Genomic DNA, 23,088 nt, shown 5'->3' on the forward strand with positions numbered 1-23,088 from the left:
TGGCCTGTGGTGCTGGCTACACTCAGAATTGTGGTCTCAAGGGGAAGAACATCCATCATGGCACCACCTGTGTTATTGAGGGCTGTCTTACCTCCTCTGTCTTTAAAACTTCCCATATTCGAGCATGATCTTCCTCCAGCCAGTGCCCTGCGCCTTCTGCCTTGGTGGGAAGTTTGAATTTAGACACCACTTGAGTAGGCTCTCCCACAGGCTTCCCCTCCATCTTGAAAGAGCCAGGCGGGAGGCATTACGGACCTGTGTGGAAGAACAAAGTGTGATCGAGGTTAAAACATTAAGTAACGTAAAAAGAGATAGAGAAGCAAATTATCATGCTTGATTGGTGAACAATGAGACCGCTGGTGACACTATCACAAAAGCATCAACTTTTAAGGCCACTTTTTATATTTTAAATATTTATTCTTGGTATTTTAACACAGGCTTCTGGAGGGAGATACGCATCTTGCAATGAATAAAGTGATATACTAGTAAACGTTAAAGCAAAGTAAAAAGCATCCTCAGCTTGGCCCGTGGCCCTGGCCCCTCTGGAGGAGAGATGGAAATGGGGGGCTGTAAGATGAGCCCAAGTGAGGCTGTGGCATCAAATGATTGCACACTTGTTTATACAAGGCTCCACGCATACACAAATAATTCGGTAGTTTGAATTTTAACCTTAAGAAGCTCAGTGCCACGGGGCAGAAAGTGTTGTATACAAGTAATCACTGTATAGAGTGTACAGGATAGTGTGACAATAACCACATTTCCTAACGGGAAATGGAAGCACAGAGGAAGGTTCTCTTCTATGTTTGTTGGCTGTGTTACTTTCTTGAGCTCCAGTTTCATTAGCAGTTACTATAAAAAGAATATTTTAAAATTGATAGCTATTCTATAAAGTCTACTCCTTGATATCTTTCTCTCTCCCATTGGCTTCTTCAGAATCACATCATGCCTGCTCAGCACCGTTCTGTCTAAAGGAATCTTCTGCCCTCCATTCAAGTCCCCCTGAATCTGCCCTTCTCAGGGTAACTTTTCTAAAAAGAAAAATCTAGTGATGATGTTCCACCTACCTGAAACTTTTCCCAGAGAATGAAATCCACACACCTTACTGTGTCATCCAAAGCCCTTTGTATCTGCCTTCCTCCACCTGCCTTCTCCCACCACGCCCTCCTGCCTTCTCAGCCACTTGAAAGTACTTATAGACCTCAAATATATCCAGTACCTTTTGTCTCTGTTGCTGGCGCTTCCTCTCCACCCACCCCCAAGAGAATGAAGACTCCTCCTTTGTTAATCTCTGTGTATACTCTGGACAGATTTCCATCATGTTACCTACAAGACTTTATTATATTTATTTGCTTTCAATTCTATTTCTACCTTCTGGCCTTTTAAGCATCTTGGTGTCATATAATAGGATGAGTACTAAACAAATGTTGGATGAATTGGTTAATTCAGTAAATCATGAGAATCCTGATCTAATATATTCAGGTAACAAATGGATAAGTCAAGTTACCTCTTTAACTTTGTCATTGGCTGTAAGCCCTTCATAAGAAAGGGCCAAGTCTATCATTCATTGTACACTCCTGAGCTGCAGTTGCTCATTAGTTAACAACAGACTAGGTTTCACGGACACATCCTCAAGGAATGGAGCATGTCTGCAAAAAGCAGGTCCTCACATACCCAACTGCCTAAATAAAAGCAAATGGAAATCAACACTGATAAGTGGGCAGGGTAAGTCGGAGGACCTGAGAAAGGGCCTTTAGCTGTGGACTTACTTTGCTGCTTCCCCTTTTCATCCATAAGCCCCAGGGAGCAAGCCATCTGCTTGCAGAAAGCAGTGATGAGGAAGCTGCTAACCCAAACGGCTTACAGTTACTGAACAAGCTGGAGCCCTTCAGACACTCCCACTAGGAACCAGGAAACAGGACCTTTATAATTAATGAACAAAGCTGTTCTGAGTGGACATACTAATAAATGATGCTGACACATACATGCAAGGAAATAAACAAAGCAGAGTCATGCGGAAATTTTAGTCCAAAAGGAAACTCAAATAAACAGGCAAAAAATGGAAACAGGCCAGATTAGTAGGAAAGGAAATTCCATTGTTGTTATTGGAGATAACACTGTAAACAACAAATAATAAATCAAAACAAAATGGGAAAACTACATGAAATGGTTTTGGCTGTGTCTTTTGTATATCATGGAAATGTAACAGGATAAACTACACAAACTACGAGATCTCAGGGTGAACAATGGGACATCTTTAAGCCTAATGTGTTCCAGCGATCCCACACCCTCACTGGTGTCTGCCCACAGCTGCTTTCTCATCTCCGCGGCGTGGGTGAAAGTTGGCAATTTTTCAGTGTTGGGCTGAACTCTACTGTGTACTGACTTCCCCCAGATCGCTCCTTGCCCTGCTTGGGAAGAAGATGCAGTTTGGAGTTTTAAACCATCCCAAAGCTAAGGATAGATGCAGAGAAGCCGCCAGCTCTATGAGGCTCTTCAAGCATTTTGAGATCCTGCACCCTGAGACTTGAGGCCTTTGCACCCAGCCTCACTCCATACATCTCTTCACTCGCGCGCACACACACAAAGACTATACATGCAATATCTATTGAACTCCCATTGCATACCAGCCACCATGCCAGGACCTTCTGCATGATCTCCAATCCCTACAATGACACTGCAAGGTGGCTATCACCATTTTACAGCAATGAAAGGTCAGATTCAGAGAAGCAGCTTTAATGCATTGCTAGAAAGCTGTAAGGTTTCCAAGATAATGTTCTCTGTCCTAAGTCAGTTCAGAAGACCTTCAACCCCAACCCCCATTCCCATCATGGTGTAATATAACCCCTCTCTCAGGCCCCTCCCCACAGACTAAGTGTCAGTGTCTTAGCTAATTGGCCCCACAGTCCCCCCTGCACAGATGGTCACATCTGATGAGTACATAGATAAGGATGGGATAGAAAGAGGAAGGGAAACACAGGAAAAATAGATTATCCCTTTTTCTTTTTGCTCTCATCTCAGCTTCTGGCCAGCGCAGGCTTGATGAGTGTTCCCTGCGCAGTCACACAGGCCTTGAGCTCAGAAGGGTCCCATATGTGGTTGAATGTTCTATTGTCACTGTCTTGAAATTTTGAATTTCCAAACAAATGGCCCTGCATTTTCATTTTTCACTGGCCCCCACATATCATATAGCCCATCCTGCCACCTACCTACCTTTTCTCTCTTCAAACTGTAAGTTCCACTCCATACCTTCTTTAAAGATGCATTATATGTTTTCTGTTTCCCCGGAAGTCTATGTACTGGAGTCTATAAAGCAGGAGAAATATGTAGACCTTCTCTACTTCTGAGATGCTGCACGTCTTAGAGTTGACCTACTGCCTTTTTTCTTAAAACACACAGTCAGGGCTTACAGGTCAACTTCCATACAAGCACCACTAAACCAAGCTCATGCAACAGGCAAGGTGAATGCACTGTAAAACTAAAAGGCAGAATCTTCAATTCTGTTCAATAATTTGTCTAAAAAGATCATAAGCCTATGAGCTCTTCTGGAAATCAGTTTTGAAGACTGTCAACTAAAACACCTGAAGCCCACAGAAGACCCTGAGTTTAAACCGCTGAATGGTGAGATCACACTTAGGCTGGAGGTGGAGTGGAGAAAGGAAGCTGTATGTATATAAAGGCACATATCTGACCAGCTAACACAGAAGCAAAATTCTGCTCAAAAATGTAAAATACAATCGCTTGAGGACTGTGTTTGTGTAAGTATAAAAGGTGTGTGATTATCCACTGTTTCTACTGCATGAGAAGCAACACAAGGACCAGGAAGGTGCTTGTGTTCGACCCTGAGAAACACTCTGCAGATGAGAAAAGCCGTGGAAGGGTTGTTGAGGTCACTGTGCCATCAAACCCCAGAACCCTAACATGTCCACCAAAGCTGAAAGGTTTATTAATATCTCTAAAGTTAGGTTATATCCAAACACCATTCTAATCAATATTTATAAACTATAGCTATCTTACCAGGAATTGATAATAGAAATTAGTGAAACTAATAATTTTGATTATATAAACAATCAAAGATATAAATAATCAAAAATATAGTATTATCAATTAGAAAGTATTTCCTTAAATAAATTTTTATCTTTAAAATTTGAGCTTGTAAGGTCTATTTTTTATTTAAAAATATTTACTACACTATGCTTATTATATAACATGTATAATATAATAGCATTTTTCCCATTTCTTCAAAAATAATCATTGACTAATGGCCATCTTATTTTCTATTGTCGTAACAGAGGGCTCATGACAGCTTTATATCCTAAATGATCAACAAGTACCAAAAGTAAATGGCCAGTTCTTAAGGGGCTAATCTTAAAATCATAAGTATTAAGTGAAAAGCAAAGAACACAAAATTTTAACATTACCAGTGTCTGTTTTTGCCATTTGATAAAAATTATCCATAACTCCCATGAACATTTTTAAACCATAACTTTAAATATAAGTGCTAGAGCCCTGGATGGTGTGGCTCAGTTGGATGGAGCATTGTCCCTTATACCAAACGGTTGTGGGTTTGATTCCCAGTCAGAGCACATACCTAGATTGTGAGTTCGATCCCTGGTTAGGGCACATAGGAAGGCAACCAATCAATGTTTTTCTTTCTCTCTACTCTCTCTACCTTCTCCTCTTGCTAAAATTATTAAGCATGTCCTGGGGTGAGGATTTAAAATAATAAGAAGAACTAGGGTAAAATTTCACTGAAATCTGTGTTTATTGTATTAAACTCCATGCTGGATTTTGTTTGATAAATCAACATGTACTTTATTGAATTTGACTTTCCTTCTGATGATAATAAATAATGTATGAGACATCCCTCTAAATCATTATCTTTTCCTCTTCCCTCTCTTCTTTACTTACTTTTGGAGAAAAAAAGTGTTAATATTCAGAATCCTGCTGAAATGGTTTGGTGTTTATCATTATCTGTTAGAACCATGCTTTTCTCCTGCCCCTGCAGATTCCACCATGTGAATTAATAATTCAGTATTTCTGCTTTGCATACACAAACTCTTGCTTCTACCTGAATGATTTTTTTAATTTTTTAACTCAACTCAGATTTATTCTAATCTTAAAAATGCCTGGCATTTGCCCCGTTCCAGTATCTTCCAGCGATTACTGGTATTTCTGTCCATTCTTTCCTCCTATCTTCTCTCATTCTCATTCTTCCTCCTAATGACCTGAGCTCCCGTCCAGATAAGACAGGTTTGTTTACAGTTATCTCCTAATACCTAAAACTCTCCCACCTACGAGTCTATTGATGTAATATTATATATCAACTGTAACTGAAAAATAAATTATATTTTAAAAACTAGTAATAAATAAACAACGGTCTTCGCATTTACTCAAAGACTCAGAATAGCATAATACAAAAAAGCACTGAAATTCCAGTCAGAAGACTGGGTTCAAATCAGGAGACTAGTAAATTCTCTATGTAACCGTTGAGCAAACCAGTTCACTTTTCTCAGCTTCCATTTCCTCATCTTCACTATGAACAGATAGACTGCAATACTGCCGAGATCCCTTACATTTATAAAATAAAGCATCCGCCTCCCCCCAAATATAGAAAACAAAAACTAATATGCATTGAATTATTTTTCCAGTCCAGCTGAGGGTTTTACACTACTGAATGAGGCTGTGATTTATCTCATATTGTGTATTTATTCGACATTATGCATTATTCAAGTCAGACAAACGATACGATAATATAATAGCCCCTTGGCATTCATGGATATAACATCTGAGTTTTAACTACTTGAGAACAACACAAGATTCTCTGACATCTTGTCAACTGTAAGTTTGCTAAGACTTTGTAAAGCTGGTGTTTGGTGCACTTGCTAATCCTTAGCATCCAGACCCTGGTTCAGTGGCCGACTGCTCTTGTCGTGATGGCCATTGTGGTGTTTACGGATTGGGGAATCCAAAAAGGTCTTAAGATCCAGCCTTCCCAATTGTGGGGGTGCATCATGGTGGTCTCCCCAGTCTCTTTCTCTTGAAAACAGGACAAAAGCAGCTCTCTGGGATCCAGGATTCCTGTGTGAAATGAAGACTGGGGCACAGACAGATGTCAGATGGAAAGGACTCCAGGAGGCTATGGCATAGAGCGATTCTCAGTGCTGGGCAGTGTTTGTCCAGGAAAAGGAGGCATATAAAATCCTCTCACTGCAACACTAGAAGTTGGCTGAGTTTAAAGTGACTGTATATATCAACCTATTATGAGGTAAACAGATCCTCGTTACTTCTTCCTCTTTGGACTCTCAGCAGCCTTCTAGTGTATTTGCTTTCCTCACCTTACTCTGGTCACCCCTGCTGGACTGCCAGCTTTTTGAGAGCAAGGCTAGACATAAATTTATTACTTCATTTAAATAAAATTTTCAAAAAAGCTCAATCATCTTTAAATTTTTTTATTTTTTTCCACTAAACAATAAAACCTTTACTGAAATAAAAGATTAAGCACTTTCCACTATGAAGTATTTGGGACAAATGTCAATCATTGGGCAATCATTTTCAAAGGCATTTTAGTTATGTACTGTCTCACTCAAGACTGAGCGAGGTTGCGCAATAGAGTCTGTGGAGTGACTTTCTCTGACTGCAACTGTCTCCTGTTAAATGTAGAAAATTAAAGAAATGCAAAACATTCCTGCTTCATTCAAGTTGATATTTTTTAAAGGCTGGTCCAACTGCACTTCAGACTTCATGTACTTTTCCCCCCTCACTGATAGTATTTGGCAGAAGTTTTTAAGAATTATTTTTTTAAAGCCTAAAAAAAAAAAAAACCAGACTGGTTTTGTACTACCCTTGTGAACCTCCTTGGAGAAATGCTGCTCTTTTGCTCAGCAATTCCTGCTCAGCACAGAGAGCCAACACAAGGAAAACAGCTGGGCTCCTTTCCTGGGCTCCATTCAGCCCAGGCAGTCTGGAAACAAATTTGCAAAACAGACATGGGGGAGGGAGAGGATATCTAAGCAGATCAGAAGCTGAGAACAGGAAGAATCCCTCAGGTTCTAAGAAAAAGAATTCTAAGGGACTACATTTCCTATGGCCTGCATTTTTTATTGGAGTGACATTGGTTAATAATGTCACTCCAATAAAAATAATAATAAGGTTTCAGTTATACAATTCTATAATACATCATTTGTATATTGTATTGTGTGAACACAAAATCAGATCTTCTTCCATCACCATTTATCTTTTTCACCCTCCCACTTTACCCTCTTCTACCTTCCCCCACCACCTTTTTCCTCTGGTAATCACCATATTGTTGTGTGTGTCTATGAATTTGGGGTTTGTATTGCCAGTTCTGATCAATGGACGCCATCAGCAGGTGTGAGCGGCAGCTGCTGGCCCCGATTGCTCCTGAGGGCTTCTCCATCTCTCCCTGCTCCTAAGGGTGATCGGGGCAGCAGGTGTCACTTGCAACCACTGACAGCACTAATTGCTCTGTGCAGTCAGCAGGTGTGAGCGGGGCCAGCGCCATCAGCTTATGGGAGCTGTTGCTATGGGATTGGGGCTGCCTGCTGGCCAACAGGGGACTGTGGGCTGAAGCAGAGGGGCTGAGCAGAGGCGTGGAGGATGAGTCAAGACTTGCCCCTGTGCCCACCACAGCCTCTCAGCCCACAGTTCCTTTCAAGGTGCACAAATTCATGCACTGGGCCCCTAGTTTATGATAAAAACTCTCAGCAAAGTGGGACTGAAGGATACAAACTTCAGCATAATAAAGACCATATATGACACACCCACAGCCAACATCCTACTCAATGGCCAAAAACTGTGTTTCCTTTAAGATGGGGAACAAGGAGAGGATCCAAGATGGCTGCGCCCAGGTGAACACCTAGCCGCAGCCGCACACAACAATTTCAATAAAATACAACTAAAATATAAAACGGACATTGCCCAGAACTACAGGAAGGTTGACTGACTGGAAATTCTACAGTGAGAAGCAAGGAGAAAACCAGAAGGAGGCGCGGAGGAGCTGGAAAAGCCAAGGTACGGAGACGCGGAGACGCGGAGACGCGGCGCGCGGAGAGGACAGAGCCAGAGAGGAGGGAGGCCGAGTGCCTGGCGGGCGTTCCCTAGCGGAAAGGAGATAAAACTCCGACTGTGCTGGGCCCCCAACTGCTCTGAACCCCAGTTTTAAGCCAGACCCCGGGGACTCAGGCTCAGCCATAGGGAGCCGGGCTCTAAAGCAGAACCCAGGGAAGCAGCGAAAGGAGGTCCCGGCGGTGCGCACACTGCGCACAGAGAAGGGACGGTCGGCTGGGCCGCGGGATTGCCCTGACGGGAAGGAGACAGGGGCTCCAGACTGCTCTGAACGCCACCTCCAACTCCACTTCCAACTGAACTGAACCCCAATACCGGGCTCATTGGGGGAGAGCACAGACTGTTTGGCAGCAGGCGAAAATCAAGGGCACCTTTCTCTCAGAGGCCCCGGCAGTAGCGAGCACTGAAGGACCCGAATAGGGCGGGGCTGACGGAAGCCAAAGCTGCAGGCTCCACCCTGAAACCCCATCCCATCTGTAACTGCGAAATGCGACAACAAAATAGATCACAAACTAAAGAAATGGAGGACAAAAAGCGTCTGGATATAGAGTTCAAATCTACGCTTATAAGGTTTTTCAAGAATTTCCTAGAAAAGATGGATAAGGCCTATGAGGATATGAAAAGAGATCAACTAGAATTAATAAGGGATCAACAAGAAATAAAGAATACATTGTCTGAAATAAAAAATATTTTACGGAGTCCTAAAAACAGAAGGGAAGATCACAAGAATCAAGTCAAAGATTTGGAACATAAAGAGCCAGAAGACACTCCTCAACAGAAGCTAGAAGGCAAGAGAATCCAGAAAATTGAAGATAATGTAAGAAACCTCTGGGACAACTTCAAGCGAACCAACATCAGAATTATTGGGGTCCCAGAAGATGAGAGAGAGCAAGATATCGAAAACATACTGAAAGAAATAGTGACAGAAAACTTCCCCCACCTGGGGAAAGAATTAGACTTACAAGTCCAGGAAGCGCACAGAACTCCAAACAAAAGGAATCCAAAGAGGACCACACCGAGACACATCATTATTAAAATTCCAAGAGCAAAAGACAAAGAGAGAATATTAAAAGAAGCAAGAGCAAAGAAGGTAGTAATCTATAAAGGAGCACCTATACGATTGTCAGCTGACTTCTCAACAGAAACCATGCAGGCCAGAAGGGAATGGCAAGAAATATTCAAGGTGATGAATAGCAAGAACCTACAGCCAAAAATAATCTACCCAGCTAAGCTATCACTCAGAATCGAAGGCCAGATAAAGAGCTTCACTAATAAAAAAAAAGCTAAAGGAGTTCATCACCGCCAAACCAGATTTATATGAATTGCTGAAGGGGGTTCTATCAGAAGAGAAAGTAAACAAAGATAAAAATTATGAACAACAAATACGTAACTATCAACAAGTGAATCTAAAAACCAAGGAAATTAAAAAAATCTGATGAACAATATTAACTATTGAATATAATAGAATCAGAGGTATGGAAGGGGAGTGAACTGACGATTCTTGGGGAAAAGGGGAGAGGGGGGCGTGGGAAGAGACTGAACATAAACTGTGCACCTATGGATGAGGACAATGGGGAGAGGGGAAAGGGCAGAGGGTGGGGTGGGAACCTGGTGGAGGAGAGCAATGGTGGGGGTGGGGAAAAAGGAACATTTGTAATAATATGAACAATAAAAACTTATAAAAAAAAAAAAAAAAAAAAAAAAGATGGGGAACAAGACAGGGATATCTGCTTTCACCACTCTTATTCAACATAGTACTGAAAGTCCTAACCACAGCAATCAGACAAGAAGAAGAAATAAAAAGCATCCTAATTGGAAAAGAATAAGTAACACTGTCATTATTTGTAGATGACATGATACTGTATGTAGAGAGCTATAAAGATTCCCCCCAAAAAACCTACTAGAATTGATAAATGAATTTAGTAAAGTAGGAGGATACAAAATAAACATCCAGAAATCAGCTGTATTTTTATACACCAATAATGAACAATCAGAAATGGAGACTAAGTAAACAATCCCATTTACAATTACATCCTCAAAAAAAAACAACAACAACAAAAAAAAAAACCACCTGTTAGTGTGGCTCAGTGATTGAGCATCAATCTGTGAACCAGGAGGTCATGGTTCAATTTCCGATCAGTGCATATGCCCAAGTTGCAGGCTTGATCCCCGGTGTAGGGCATGCAGGAGGCAGCCAATCAATGACTTTCTCTCACTCTTCTTTCCTTCTTCTCTGAAATCAATAAAAATATATTTTAAAAATAAAATAAAATATGTAGGAATAAATTTAACCAAGGATGTAAAAGACCTGCACTTGGAAAATTTATAAGACACCGAAGAAGATACAAATAAATGGAAGCATATACTATGTTCATTGATAGGAATATGTTGCTTTCTGGATGTACATTCCCTGATTTCAAATTGTATTAAAAGACTACAATAATCAAAACAGTATCATAGTGGCAGAAAAATAAACACACAGACCAATGGAACCAAATTGAGAGCCAAGAAATAAACATATATATGAGCAGCATCATTAAAATATCCATAGTACCCAAAACAATCTATAATAGATATTCAATGCAATTCCTCTCAAGGTTCCTATCAATTCCTTTAAATGGCATATTTCAAAGAACTAGATAAAATATCCCAAAAATGTATATGAACCACAAAAGACCCCAAATTTTCTCAGCAATCTTGAGAAAGAACAACAAAATTGGAGGAATCATGCTACCTGATATCAAACTATACTACAAGGCCATAGTAATCAAAACAGCATGGTACTGGCATAACAACAGACAAATAAATCAATGGAACAGAATAAAAAGCCCAGAAATAAATTCAGTCTTTTATGGTCAATATTTGACAAAGGAGACAAGAACATACAATGGAATAAAGATAGTCTATTCAATAAAGGGTGTTGGGAAAATTGGTCAGATACATGCAAAATAAATAAATAAATAAAACTAGACCACCTTCTTATGCCATACACAAGAAAAAACTTAAAATAAAGACTTAAATGTTGGACTTGAAATGATAAAAATCCTAGGAGAAAATATAGGTAATATTTTTTCAGATGTATCTTCTCAGGCAAAGGAAATGAAAGAAAAAAATAAACAAATGGGACTACATCAAATTAAAAAGTTCATGGCTTGCATTTTTATTATAATAAAAAGCTCAGCATAAAGTGAGATGAGACTATAAATCACATCACTGTCTCAAACTCAAGTATTTCACAATTCTATGACCCCAGCTTTAACTGGCTGCATGAGGGCAAAATACAAAAGCCCTTAGGGAAGCACCATCCACTTGAGTAGTCATAGGCTAAATGTTATCTTTAAGTTGAAGGCAGTCGAGCTGATTCAGATCAGAACCATCCTTTAGGTCCCAACAGTCAAGATAGCAACATCCTTAACATTCCCCTTCCACTCTAACCCATCACAATGATTTAGCTTTCATATACACTGGGCTGTGGGCTTGCACCTCATAAGCATCAGTTCATCCTTAAAACAGTCTCAGGAGAAGCTCAGATCAAGAAAGATTAAGGAACAAAGCCCTAGTGTTTCTCTAGCCATACCCCCGAGTTATGCCCTCACCACCACAATACACTGCTCTGCTTTCACAGTCAATATTCCACTTATAGAATGGCATCATGTCCATGTTGAATATCTAAATTCCCAGGAATCTGAGCTCTTGAAAGGATTCAGAGGTGGCTTCTCATGGGAGAAATGCAAGAACCTAATAATGTTAGGTACAGGGTAAGGATAGTTGTTGAGTTTATCAGTTAACATGCAAAATCATTGTAAACTAACTTCCAGATAGATTGACCTTTCTACATGTCAGATTAAAGAGCAGTCTATTCTCAATCTTTTACTTTATCAAAACCGGAGTCTATTCTCCTTAATTACAGTCATTTTACTAGGCCATAGGTCATGTTGGGGGGGGGGGGGGAATCTCTTTCAAGAAAACACTTCTGGGAGAGGCGTATGTGGTGACCTGGCGCAAGGCCAACTCTCATCCCCTCTCTCAGTCTCTAAACAGCAAGGAAACCATGATTTCTACGCATATCATGTATTCTTAATTATAATTCCTTTCATTAGGTCAGGTAACATCTTGCTCCATATAGAGGACTCTTGTTTAGCTTCCCACAGTAGTGATTACACCTAGTAGGTACTGCTGAATACCCAGACACCAATTTGCTAGACTAACTATTGTAGATACAGATATTTAGAGCAGCATCTTCATTTCCATCTAACTATGCTGTCCCTTCCCTGACCTTGACCTCTGAAATAGGACTAAATGCCATAAGTGGCGCGAGGGACACAGGAATGGGTCCGATATCCATCCAGCAAGGACGAGGGTGGGATCTGTGTTGCCTTATGTTAGGGGGAGTTCTACCACTGGCTTACATTTTTTACTTTCTTCTCAGCATTTTTATCTGCATCTGTGATATAATCTGGCAAGCCCATTCCACGTGGGATCAAAAGCTCCATCACCATGTGGACAGAAGAACACTAAGTGACAATGAAATCAAAGAGGAACCACTAGAGTTGCTGTTTCCCGACTCTGACTCTTACAAAAATCTTGTGGGCTTATCCTCTGATGACCTGTGTACCCACAGCAAAAAAGCAGCAGCAGCAGCAGCAGCTCTGGCGGGTGTGGTTCAGTGGTTGAGCATCGACCTATGAATCAGGAGGTCACAGTTCCATTCCCCATCAGGGCACATACCCGGGTTGTGGGCTTGATTCCCAGTAAAGGGGCTTGTGGGAGGCAGCTGATCAAAGATTCTCTCTCATCATTGACGTTTCCATCTCTCTATCTCTCCCTCTCCCTTCCTCCCTAAAATCAATTAAAAAAATTAATTTAAATTCTTAAAAAAAAAATATATATATATATATATATATATATATGTGTGTGTGTGTGTGTGTGTGTGTATATATATATATATATATATATATATATATATTTAAAAGTCAAAGCAATATCTTACAGAATTCTAAGAAACCCTTCCAAACACTTGAACTTGCCATAGCATAATGACATTTTCCTGAGTAAATGCAGTTATGTTGGTTATGTTCCACATATATTGGGAAAGGTGCAATCATTATTGTTAATGATTTTTAATTGTTTTCAAATAGTCTGTTAGCTAACTCTGTAAGAACAAACCAACTGCTTTTTCTTGTTTCTTCCTTTTTCCCCTCATGTCATGTTCTACAGGGTGCACCACAGAGAACAGGTCCTGCATTCATGTGCATTGTTGCATGAGAGGCAGCTATGGAATCTACCCTCCATGGTCCATTAAAGATAGAACCCCACATTATTTTGGGGTTGACCCAAAAAAATCTTAAGCCTAAATAAGGCAACTGAAAACCAAGTCATATTCTCAAATCTCAAACAGGTTTCCGAAACGTATTTGAAAACTGCTTTACATAGCAACAGAGTCAGGGATGTTTTCAACTCAGCCTGTGGGGAGAACCTTGCTGGGATATATCAAATAGTTACTGAGTTATAACCTCCTTTTTCTTTAAAACTGAAAATATTCCTACAGGGCCAAGCTGGATTTCTCATCAGGCCTTCAGAACGGTGCCAGCCGGCCATCGCAGCCTCTTCAAAGGCTGTATGGAATGACTGTGTACATCTGCGGGGTTTCTGCGTTTGATCCTAGATTATGTTCTCGCTAAGGTTAAGGGTCAGAGTTTGGACAGATGTGGCTGCGGTCTAATTGGCCCATTTTATCTGCCCTTTTTTACACACACACACAGACACACACACACACACACACAGTACTTGATAGCCAAATGTGTGAAATGTCTCAATTTCAATACCAACACACAAGGGGTGGATGGAATGCGGGGCTCGAGTACTGGGTTAGGTGTCGGTCTGAGTTTCAGAGTCAGTAAAAAATCCATTGCAGCATCTGTCTGAGGCGAAATAGGATCATTTCATTCTGTGTCACCGTTTCATTCCAACTGGGTTGCAGTTTCTTTTCTCTCTTAATTTTCCCTCCTGAAACTTTCACAGGACTTTCCACTTTCTCCATTTCTTTCTCATTGCCACAGATTGACCTTGCTATTTGCAATAAACCCAAGTGGAAACCTGATGAGATTGTGTCTCGGAGTCAGACCTCTTAGCACAATAGAAATTGTGCAAATTTCGCATCCCTGCCTTCTTAACTGAGGGGGTCACTGGGCCAATATGCCCCACTGCTGCAACATGGCAAACCTCCAGGCACATGGCCGTTAGATTGCCTAAATCTTACCCAGCACCATGCTATGCACAGGGAGGGAAGGGGAAGTCCCTAACATTTTACTTAGTTACAGCGTAATCGTCATTCAAGGTGTGCATTAAATAAATATAAATAAGTATGTGTCATCCTTTAATCAGCCTACATTCTGGGAGCTCTTAATCCAAATCACTGAAACGTAGGAAATCATATGAAGAGAAAGGTGTTTCAAAATTATAGGATACATTTTTTAATGATAGGATAAGCGTTAGAAGAGAGATGTGCACAAGGCATTACACAGAGTTCTGGGAGGTATTAAATTGTTATTCAGGTAACTCTGAAGCTCAGAGAAGTTAATTGCTCAAGGTCAATTTTTGCAATGAGTGCCAATTTTGAATATAGATCTGTCTCGTTTGGAATGAAGCTTCCTTTTCCATTCTGCCAGATTTTTCACAGAATCGTGCCCATGTTTATTCGTGGCCTTGTAACTTTAATGCTTAAAGAGAAACACTCTTTGCACTCAAGTAGCAGGGGAAAGGCCAAGAGGGTTATCTGAAATTTGTGCTTCCTTATCTGTACTTCCTTAGCTACCAAAGCCTAGAGTCAGCTGCTCCCCACATCCCCTCATGCTCCACTCTGCCAGTTCCTTCACATTCTCTGGAACATATTTCACTTCCCCAGCTCTGCCCTTGCAGAGCTAAATAAACAATTATTCCACTATTTTTAAAAAGGAACAGAAAACAGGAGCAAAAAATTGACAGTATCTCCCACTTCTTATTCACATACGTAAAATTTTGCTACAAGAAGTATGGTGATCTGTAAGTCTAGGTCCTTTTTAAGGCTTTCTTTAAAAAAGCATATGGAACCTATTACAGTACACACTGACTTCTTCCCTTTGCTCCTGCTCCAGAGGGTGATGGGTTTATGATTTACAGCTCTGGTGAGTGCAGTCTCGGGTTCATTGCTCCAATTTGATTGTGGCTGACACTGATTCTGGATACCAGAGAGGTTTTAATTGCTAACTTTATTGTAGTCTAAAAATGATTTACATGCGAGTGAAGCTTAAGCTCAGAATCACAACTTCTAGGCCCTGTCCATTTCTCCACTTCAGTCTGGACAAAAAGAAAGTGTGGAGTTTTATTTTTTTTACTAGAGCCCCAGTGCATGAAAATCGTGCACTGGGGGAGGCGGGTGTCCTTCAGCCCAGCCTGTGCCCTCTCGCAATCTGGGAGCCCTCAGGGGATGTCCAACTGCAGTGGAGGCCGGAAAGGCTCCTGTCACTGCCACTGCACTCACCAGCTAAGAGCCCAGCTTCTGACTGAGCAGTGCTCCCCCTGTGGGAGCGCACTGACCCCCAGGGGGCAGCTCCTGCTTTTAGCGTCTGCTCACTCATGGTCAGTGCGTGTCATAGCGACCAGTCGTTTCACCCTTCAGTTGATTTGCATATTAGCATTTTATTATATAGGATTCTTTGGTGTGGTCTGAAAAGAAATTCCAAACTAGTTACTTTATAACATCATAAAAAGAATGAAGTACAGTAAAATCAGGTCCAAATAATTGTTAGGTCCTACCTGAGAAATAAGCGCATCGATTAAATCAGCCTAGAAATCTGCCAACAGGCTGCCTGAGTGAAGGTTGATTAAATTCCTCCCCCTCTCTGTTGCCTTGCCACAGACTTCCAAAGCTGTTAAGATTCTACTCCTGTTCCTACTGGACCAATTAGTCAAAAATAAATTGTGTGTTCTCCAAATTAAAATCTGGCAACGCTAGCTTTCCATTTATAACAGGCTGTCATAGCTGGTGTCACATAACTGGAAAGGAAATTGAAATAGAAAGGCAGGACTTCGGATACACTAAAGCAACACAATAGCAGTGACATCCATTTTAAATATGAGAATCCCAGTTTGAGCCACTGCACCACCTGAACGCTCACTCTCCTCTTCCCCATCATTATCTTAGGGAGAAGAGGTAGTGACATGAGCTAAACTCCTCCACGATCCTCTCAGCTGGACCTACATCCCCTTATGCTGCTCCCTGAAATATGGTAGCACTCATACTTGGGTAAAAACTGCTGTTTGAATTTTAATCTTGCTATCTGACTTCGACCTTCGATTACTTGCTTGAACAATAGGGTAGTTGCAGGAGATTGACTCTCACTGACTCAGTAGCTTCAGGGGTAGAAACTGTAGATAATCTTTAGTTCTGCTTTTGTATTATGGGCAAAATAGGGCCACATACCAATGTCAAGCAGGGTGTGACTGGGAACCAACCCTGCGGGCTGTCCCCAGTCTTTAGAATTTAGTCCTGAGGGGCCAATCAGGGTTAGCCGAGGCAGTGACATCACCGACCTGAGTAAAACCCCTGGTTTGGGCGAAATTCGCTCTCTTCCGCCATGCTGCCGGCATGAGTGGGATAGCCCATGCTAGCATGGAGATGGCTCTTTTGTTTATAGCATCGGACTCGGCTCCCTGGTGGTCCTTGGGGATCATGACTGGAATCCCCAGCCAGGACCATGAGGACCCCCATTCCGAAGAGCCTGACTGGCCGCGGTAGGTGTGTGTTTGTCTGTGTTTTTGTGTGAGCGCTCTGGAGGGACTGCCCCTCCATCGGGGCTCTTACCTGGGTGTTTACTGACTGCTGCGTCAGCCATGGTTTGAGCCCAGATTCGAATCTGTAATAAATTCTAGCATGCTTAATCAAATTGGCTCCGGTGGTCCATCTCTTGGGGACTCGCTTCGTAACACTCCCCTTATGCTGCTCCCTACATCCCCTCATAAACTGAATAACAATTTAATACCTCCCAATGTAAGTACCTTCCTCTGGGTCAAATCTTCTGTTCTTCATCCTCTCATAGTTTTTTTCCTTTAACCCACTGTGCCTCCTCATTACATAGTTTTTTTCTTAACCTTCTGTGCCCCATCACAGCTTCAATATAAACACAAGGACTGTCTGACACTGTGCCCAATACAGAAAAAGGCTTTATACGGTGGAGAAACTGTCAACACCTTTATTCGGTTTCCTTGCACTGTCTCCAAAACCTTGTCCTCAAAAACAAAGCAAAAAAATAAGTATCATTTTGATTCATTGAAACTGGATGGCTATTATGCTGGCTATTGTCATTTTTTTTTTTTTTTTTTTTTTGACAATTGAAGGGAAAAGAGGTCAGTGCCCCTGGCTAGTCAGGTATTGTATGTTTTCAAAATTCTTGCAGCACACTGGTTGAAAATTGATGACCTATTGAATGGAAGACTATATCCACAGATGACATATCCAATAAGGAGTTGATTTTCAAAATATGTAAGAAACTCATACAACTCAATAGCAAAAAATAAACAATCCAATCAAAAAATGGGCAAAGGATATGAAAATATATTTCCCCAAAGAAGACATATATATGGCCAATTGACATTGCCAACTATTTCATGTATACATTCACCTACTGATTGGCATGAGTGTTGCGCTAGTTTGAGTTATTTTAAAAAAGGTAAGAGGAACATTTGTATACAACTCTTGTGAGGACATATCCCTTCATTTCTCTTAGATAAATGCTAACTTGTGGAATTGCTTGGTCATGTGGTAAGTATATATTTAACTTATGAGAAACTTCCAGGACTCTTTTCCAAAATGATTGTAAAATGTTATATTCCCATTAGCAGTGTATCAGAGTTCCACTTACATCATACCCTCACCAAAGTTGGTATTGCTGGTCATTTTAATTTAGCCTCTCTAATGTTCTAATGAATATGTAGTGATATCACACTGTGGTTTTAATTTTCATTTCCCTAATAGTAAATGATTTTGAGCATCTTTTAATGGATTTGCAATATCTGTGTGATCTTGGTTAAAAGTCTGTTCATTTTTGTAGTTTGTATTGGTTCTGTTAGTGATTGTAAGATTGTTTTTTATATATTCTCAAAAGCGGTCTTTGTCAAATATATATTGGATAATATTTCTCCCAGTCAGAAGCTTGTCTTTGCATTTTCATTTCCTTACTACTATCTTATGAGGAGCAGAAGTTTTAAATGTTGATGTACCCAACTCAAACATTTTACATTCATGCTTTTTGTTTCCTATCTAAGATATCTGCCTACCTGAATGTTATGAAGTTTCTTCTGAAAGTTTTATAATTTTAGCATTTACATTTAGGACTATGGTCCATTTCAAGTTAATTTTAGTGGGTGATAAAGTAAGGGCTGAGGTTCATTTTTTTCCTACATAGATAGTAACTTGTTTTGGATAATTTGTAGAAAAAGTAATCCTTTCCATATTGAATTACCTTGGCATCTTGGTTGAAAATCGATTGACCAAAAATGTCAAAAGAGAGTCTATTTCTGGACTCTCTAACGAGTTTTATTGATCTATGCATCTAAACCTATGCCAATTAACACACTGCTCTGATTACTGCAGCATTATAGTGTTCAAAATCAGTATGTAAGTCATCTATTCTTATTTTTCAAAATTGTTTTGGCTATCCTAGGCACTTAGATTTCCATATAAATTTTAGAATAAGTTTGGAAATATCTACAAGAAAGCCTGCTGGGGATTTTTATTGGGATTCACTGAATCTATATATCAATTTGAAGAGAAGTGACATTTTAGCAATACTGATTCAATAGCAATATTAATTTATTGAGATTTCATTGAATCTAGAAATCAAATTAGAAGAGAATTGAAATTATAATAATATAGTCTTCCAAGCTATAAACATGGTAAATCATCCATGTAGGTCTTTAATTTCTCATAGAAATGTTCCTAGATTTCAGAATAACAGTTTTGTACATTTCATATTTTGGGATGTTATTGCAAATAAGATTGTCTTATATTTTATTCCAATTTCTATTTGTTTATTGACAATAGATAAGTATAAAATTGATTTTTGCACATTGATTTTGTATCCTGAAAGCTTGCTAAGATTACTTACTGCTTCTAGAAGTCTTTTGTAAATTGAGTTGTATGAGTCTTTCTATATATTATTTCATATATTATAAATTATATTATTATATAAGAGATATAATTATAAAAATTTATATATAACATTTTATATGAATATATTTAACCTTCTAAAATAATTTCATATACATATATATAATTATATAATACTAGAGGCCCAGTGCACAAAATTTGTGCACCAGAGGGGTGTCCCTCAGCCCTGTCTGCACCCTCTCCAATGTGGGACCCCTCTCACAATCTGGGACTGCTGGCTCCTAAGCACTCGCCTGCCTGCCTGATTGCCCCTAATCACTCTGCCTGCCAACCTGATAGCCCCTAACTACTTCCCTGTCACCCTGATTGATGTCTAACTACTCCCCTGCCAGCATGATCATCCTCAACTGCCCACCTCTACCATTCTGATCATATCCAACTGCCCTCCCCTAACAGCCTGATCGCCCCAACTGCCTTCCCCTGTGGGGCTGAGGGGACTGGGGACCTCCGGCTGAATGAGGCAGGGCTGAGAGGATTAGGAAACTGAGTCTGGATGAGGCAGGGCTGAAAGGACTTGGCACTGCCATCTTGTGGCTGTGAGTGCCATCATCTTAGTGAGGGTATGGCAATCAATTAGCATATTCCCTCTTTATTGGCTGTGGTCGCCATCTTCCTGAGGGCACAATGTTCAATTAGCATAGTCTCTCTTTATTAGATAGGATGTTATATAATTTATAATATATAGGTATAACTATTGTATATAAGTATATCCTATCTAATAAAAGAGAAACATGCAAATTGACCATACCTTTGCTATGCCCACAAGCCACACCCACAAGCCAATCAGGGCAAATATGCAAATTAACCCAACCAATATGGCAATTCATTTGCATATTTAGGTGCACAGTGAAGACTGAAGACAATGTAGAAAGAAGCCAAACACTGCAGAAGGGAGCAAAGCTGCAGAGAAGCAAGCAAGTGGGGCCGGGGAGAAGGGAGGGAAGCAGGCAGGGCGGCAGAGACTGAATCTTCCTGCAAAAGGCCTCTAGTTTTATATATAAAATTATACATAATTATCAGTTATATGATTTGCAAAAATTTTCTCCCAATCAGTAGGCTGCCTTTTCATTTTGTCAATGATTTCCTTTTTTGTACAGAAGCTTTTAAGTTTGATATTAGCTCCATTTGTTTATTTTTGCTTTTGTTGGCCTTGCTTTCAGTTTCAGATCCAAAAACTCACTGCCAAGACTGATGTCAAAAAGCTTACTGCCTATGTTTTTCTTCTAGGAGTTTTACGGTTTCAGGTCTTACATTCAACTCTTTAATTAGTTTTTAGTTCATTTTATGTATAGTCCAGTTTCATTCTTTTGCATCTGGCTGTCCAGTTTCCCGAGCACCATTTATCTCTACATAAACTCCACTCCCTCCCTACCCAATCCATTTTCCACACACTAAGTAGTAGGACTATTACATGAACAAGACAGCCACAGTGCCTGACTTGAAAGGGACTTCAAATGAATTGAGAGAGACTGCCAATTACTAAGCACTTGTAATATAGACGAGTTGGTAGTATGACAGGGGAAATGAACAACTTAAGCAAATTGATCCTTTGCCAGAGGGGGCAGCCCCAGGATGCAGATCTCGGCATGTTGGCAGCACCTCTGGGTCAGTTCTTACAGGTGCCTATATGGTTTTGGGTCAGTGGGAAGAGTGGTCATGGAGATGGTAATGAAGCTTGTGTTTGAAGTGGGAGCACAGGAGTGATATGAAAGATTTCATTTCAGGGCACACATGCTTGTGCGGGTGCCAGAGGCAAAGGGGTTGGCTCTTCTGTGGTGTTTTTTACAAGCCACACGCAGGCAAGCTCCATGCTTGTGAGTGGTTTTTTACTCTAATATTTTGGCATTAAACTTCCATTAATGATCTTTAAGGGCCTTGCTATATCTCCCTGGTGATTTTATCAGCTGTATTTTTCCCTTACTTCATTTCACATTTTTCCTTCTGCTCTATATCTCCATGGAGCCTTCCTTTTGCTGTTGGCAGACTTCAGTTTCTTTTCAAGCCTAAGTTTTCTACCACACTTTGCATTCATCTTCGTTTCTCTTCTCACGCCTTCCCTCAGGTATTGCTTAATCCTCTCTTTTTCTAATGCCATCTGCATACAGCTTCTTTCTCTTCACTCTGCCAGACCATGTGAACCTGCTCTGTGCTCTTTTTTCCTCTGCAGACATTTACTTCTTCCCTCTAAACCACAGTGTGTCACATAAGCCAACATGGCCTTAAAAAAGAAAAGACAAAGCCACACCAGGGCATCAGAAGATAAAGCCCTCAGCTCCTCCTCAGGAGGCTTCTCTCCTCATGCCCATACCTCACCGTGCTCTGGAGAGGGAGACATGTGCACTGGAGAAAGGGAGAGAGGGAGAGGGGAGAGGGAGAAGAAGGAGGGGGAGAGGGGAGAGGGAGAGGGAAGAGGGGAGAGGGGAGATGGGAGATTGGAGAGGGGAAATGGGAGAGAGGAGAGGGGAGAGGGGAGAGGGGAGAGGGGAGAGGGGAGATGGGAGATGGGGAGGGAGAAGGAGAGGGAGAGGGAGAGGGAGAGGGAGAGGGAGAGGGAGAGCCTTACAAATATTTCAAGTAAAGGATATCTTGGATATCAACTATTTAACGCTCTTGCTTTATGGAGGAGAAAACATTAGTAGCCAGTACTAGAAAAGCCAGTACCAGAACACAGATCTGATCTTGGTCCAAGGTGTGACAGAAGACTAGCTCTCCTCTGAGAACCTCCGTGTTCCCTCATCCACTAGGGTCTGTGCTGGGAAGTGGGCTGTCCTTTAAGGGATCACACTTCCCAGCGCTCTAGCATTAGATTCAGCCATGTGACTGCATTCCAAGCAAAGGAATCAGATGGAAATGATGTGTGCCATTGCTAACGTGGCTCCTAAAGTCCTCCATGTGGCACTTCCCCATGCTCTTTACTCATCCAAAAGGCTGCATGGAGACAACCCCCAGGATGACCTGAGAAACTGAATATTAAAGATGAAAGGCTTCTTTCAACTGACTCGTTAACATGTCCTGTCTTTCTTATGAACAAGAAGTGAACTTTTATTACGCTTGTGCCATCATAAATCTTGGAGTCCATTTGGTATAACTATTAGCCTTCCCTAACTAATACACAATGTTTTACATAGTATGCCACCCTTCCTTTCCTTTGGTCTATTCTATTGAGTCACTTCAACCTTCTGGAAATGTGACAAGGTAATAGTTCTAGTATATGGAGACAATAGTTTGGCTTATGGGCTAAAGATTGCATGGACTAATTGCTAAAAGAGTAGCAATTCTTAGCTCTTTAATGTTGTAAGGAGACCCTAGCATCCTGAGAAACAAGCCTTTTGCCTAAAGGAAACACTTCCGCAGTGTCCAGCGATCTGTTGCCACACTACCCTGGGAGATGGGCCTGTGACAATCCCTGTATCAGTTCACAATGCTGCAGTGGGTGGGGGAATATAAAGGAGTTAAGTTCAACCTTCAAAGCCAAGCATCCGTAAAGAGGACAGGATAAAGATATAGAACCTCTAGAATATGGGACCTAGATAGAATCTCACTCAGGACTCATTCAAATACTTTCTCTTCACAGTGGAGGCCTATCAGGGGAACTTGAGCAGTAACTTTTGGGTAGAATGTATTTCTACCTTAATTTCTGTAGGTTTCCTAATCCTTCTAAACTTCCATTTCCTCATTCTTCAGATGACCATATCCTCCTGGCTAAGATGGTAATTAGAATTAAACAAGATAAGAAGGATATATCATAGCTGTTGCCCGATAAATGTTAGTCTCTTTCCTGCAACAAAATCAGAATC

General features: G+C 40.8%; 1 protein-coding gene across 1 annotated transcript in view; it reads right to left on the reverse strand.

Annotated features, from left to right (window-relative positions):
• The window catches only part of RGL1 (ral guanine nucleotide dissociation stimulator like 1), a 212,049-nt gene that overhangs the window by 146,988 nt on the left and 41,973 nt on the right, over positions 1-23,088 (reverse strand). Inside the window, exon 2 of the mRNA XM_036442504.2 lies at positions 92-255. Coding sequence (XP_036298397.1) covers positions 92-223 — 132 coding nt within the window. The 5' untranslated portion in view covers positions 224-255. The remainder of the gene's footprint in view (positions 1-91; positions 256-23,088) is intronic.

This window comes from Pipistrellus kuhlii, unplaced genomic scaffold (genome assembly GCF_014108245.1).
Source record: "Pipistrellus kuhlii isolate mPipKuh1 unplaced genomic scaffold, mPipKuh1.p scaffold_m20_p_18, whole genome shotgun sequence".
Classification (NCBI taxonomy): Eukaryota; Metazoa; Chordata; class Mammalia; order Chiroptera; family Vespertilionidae; genus Pipistrellus; species Pipistrellus kuhlii.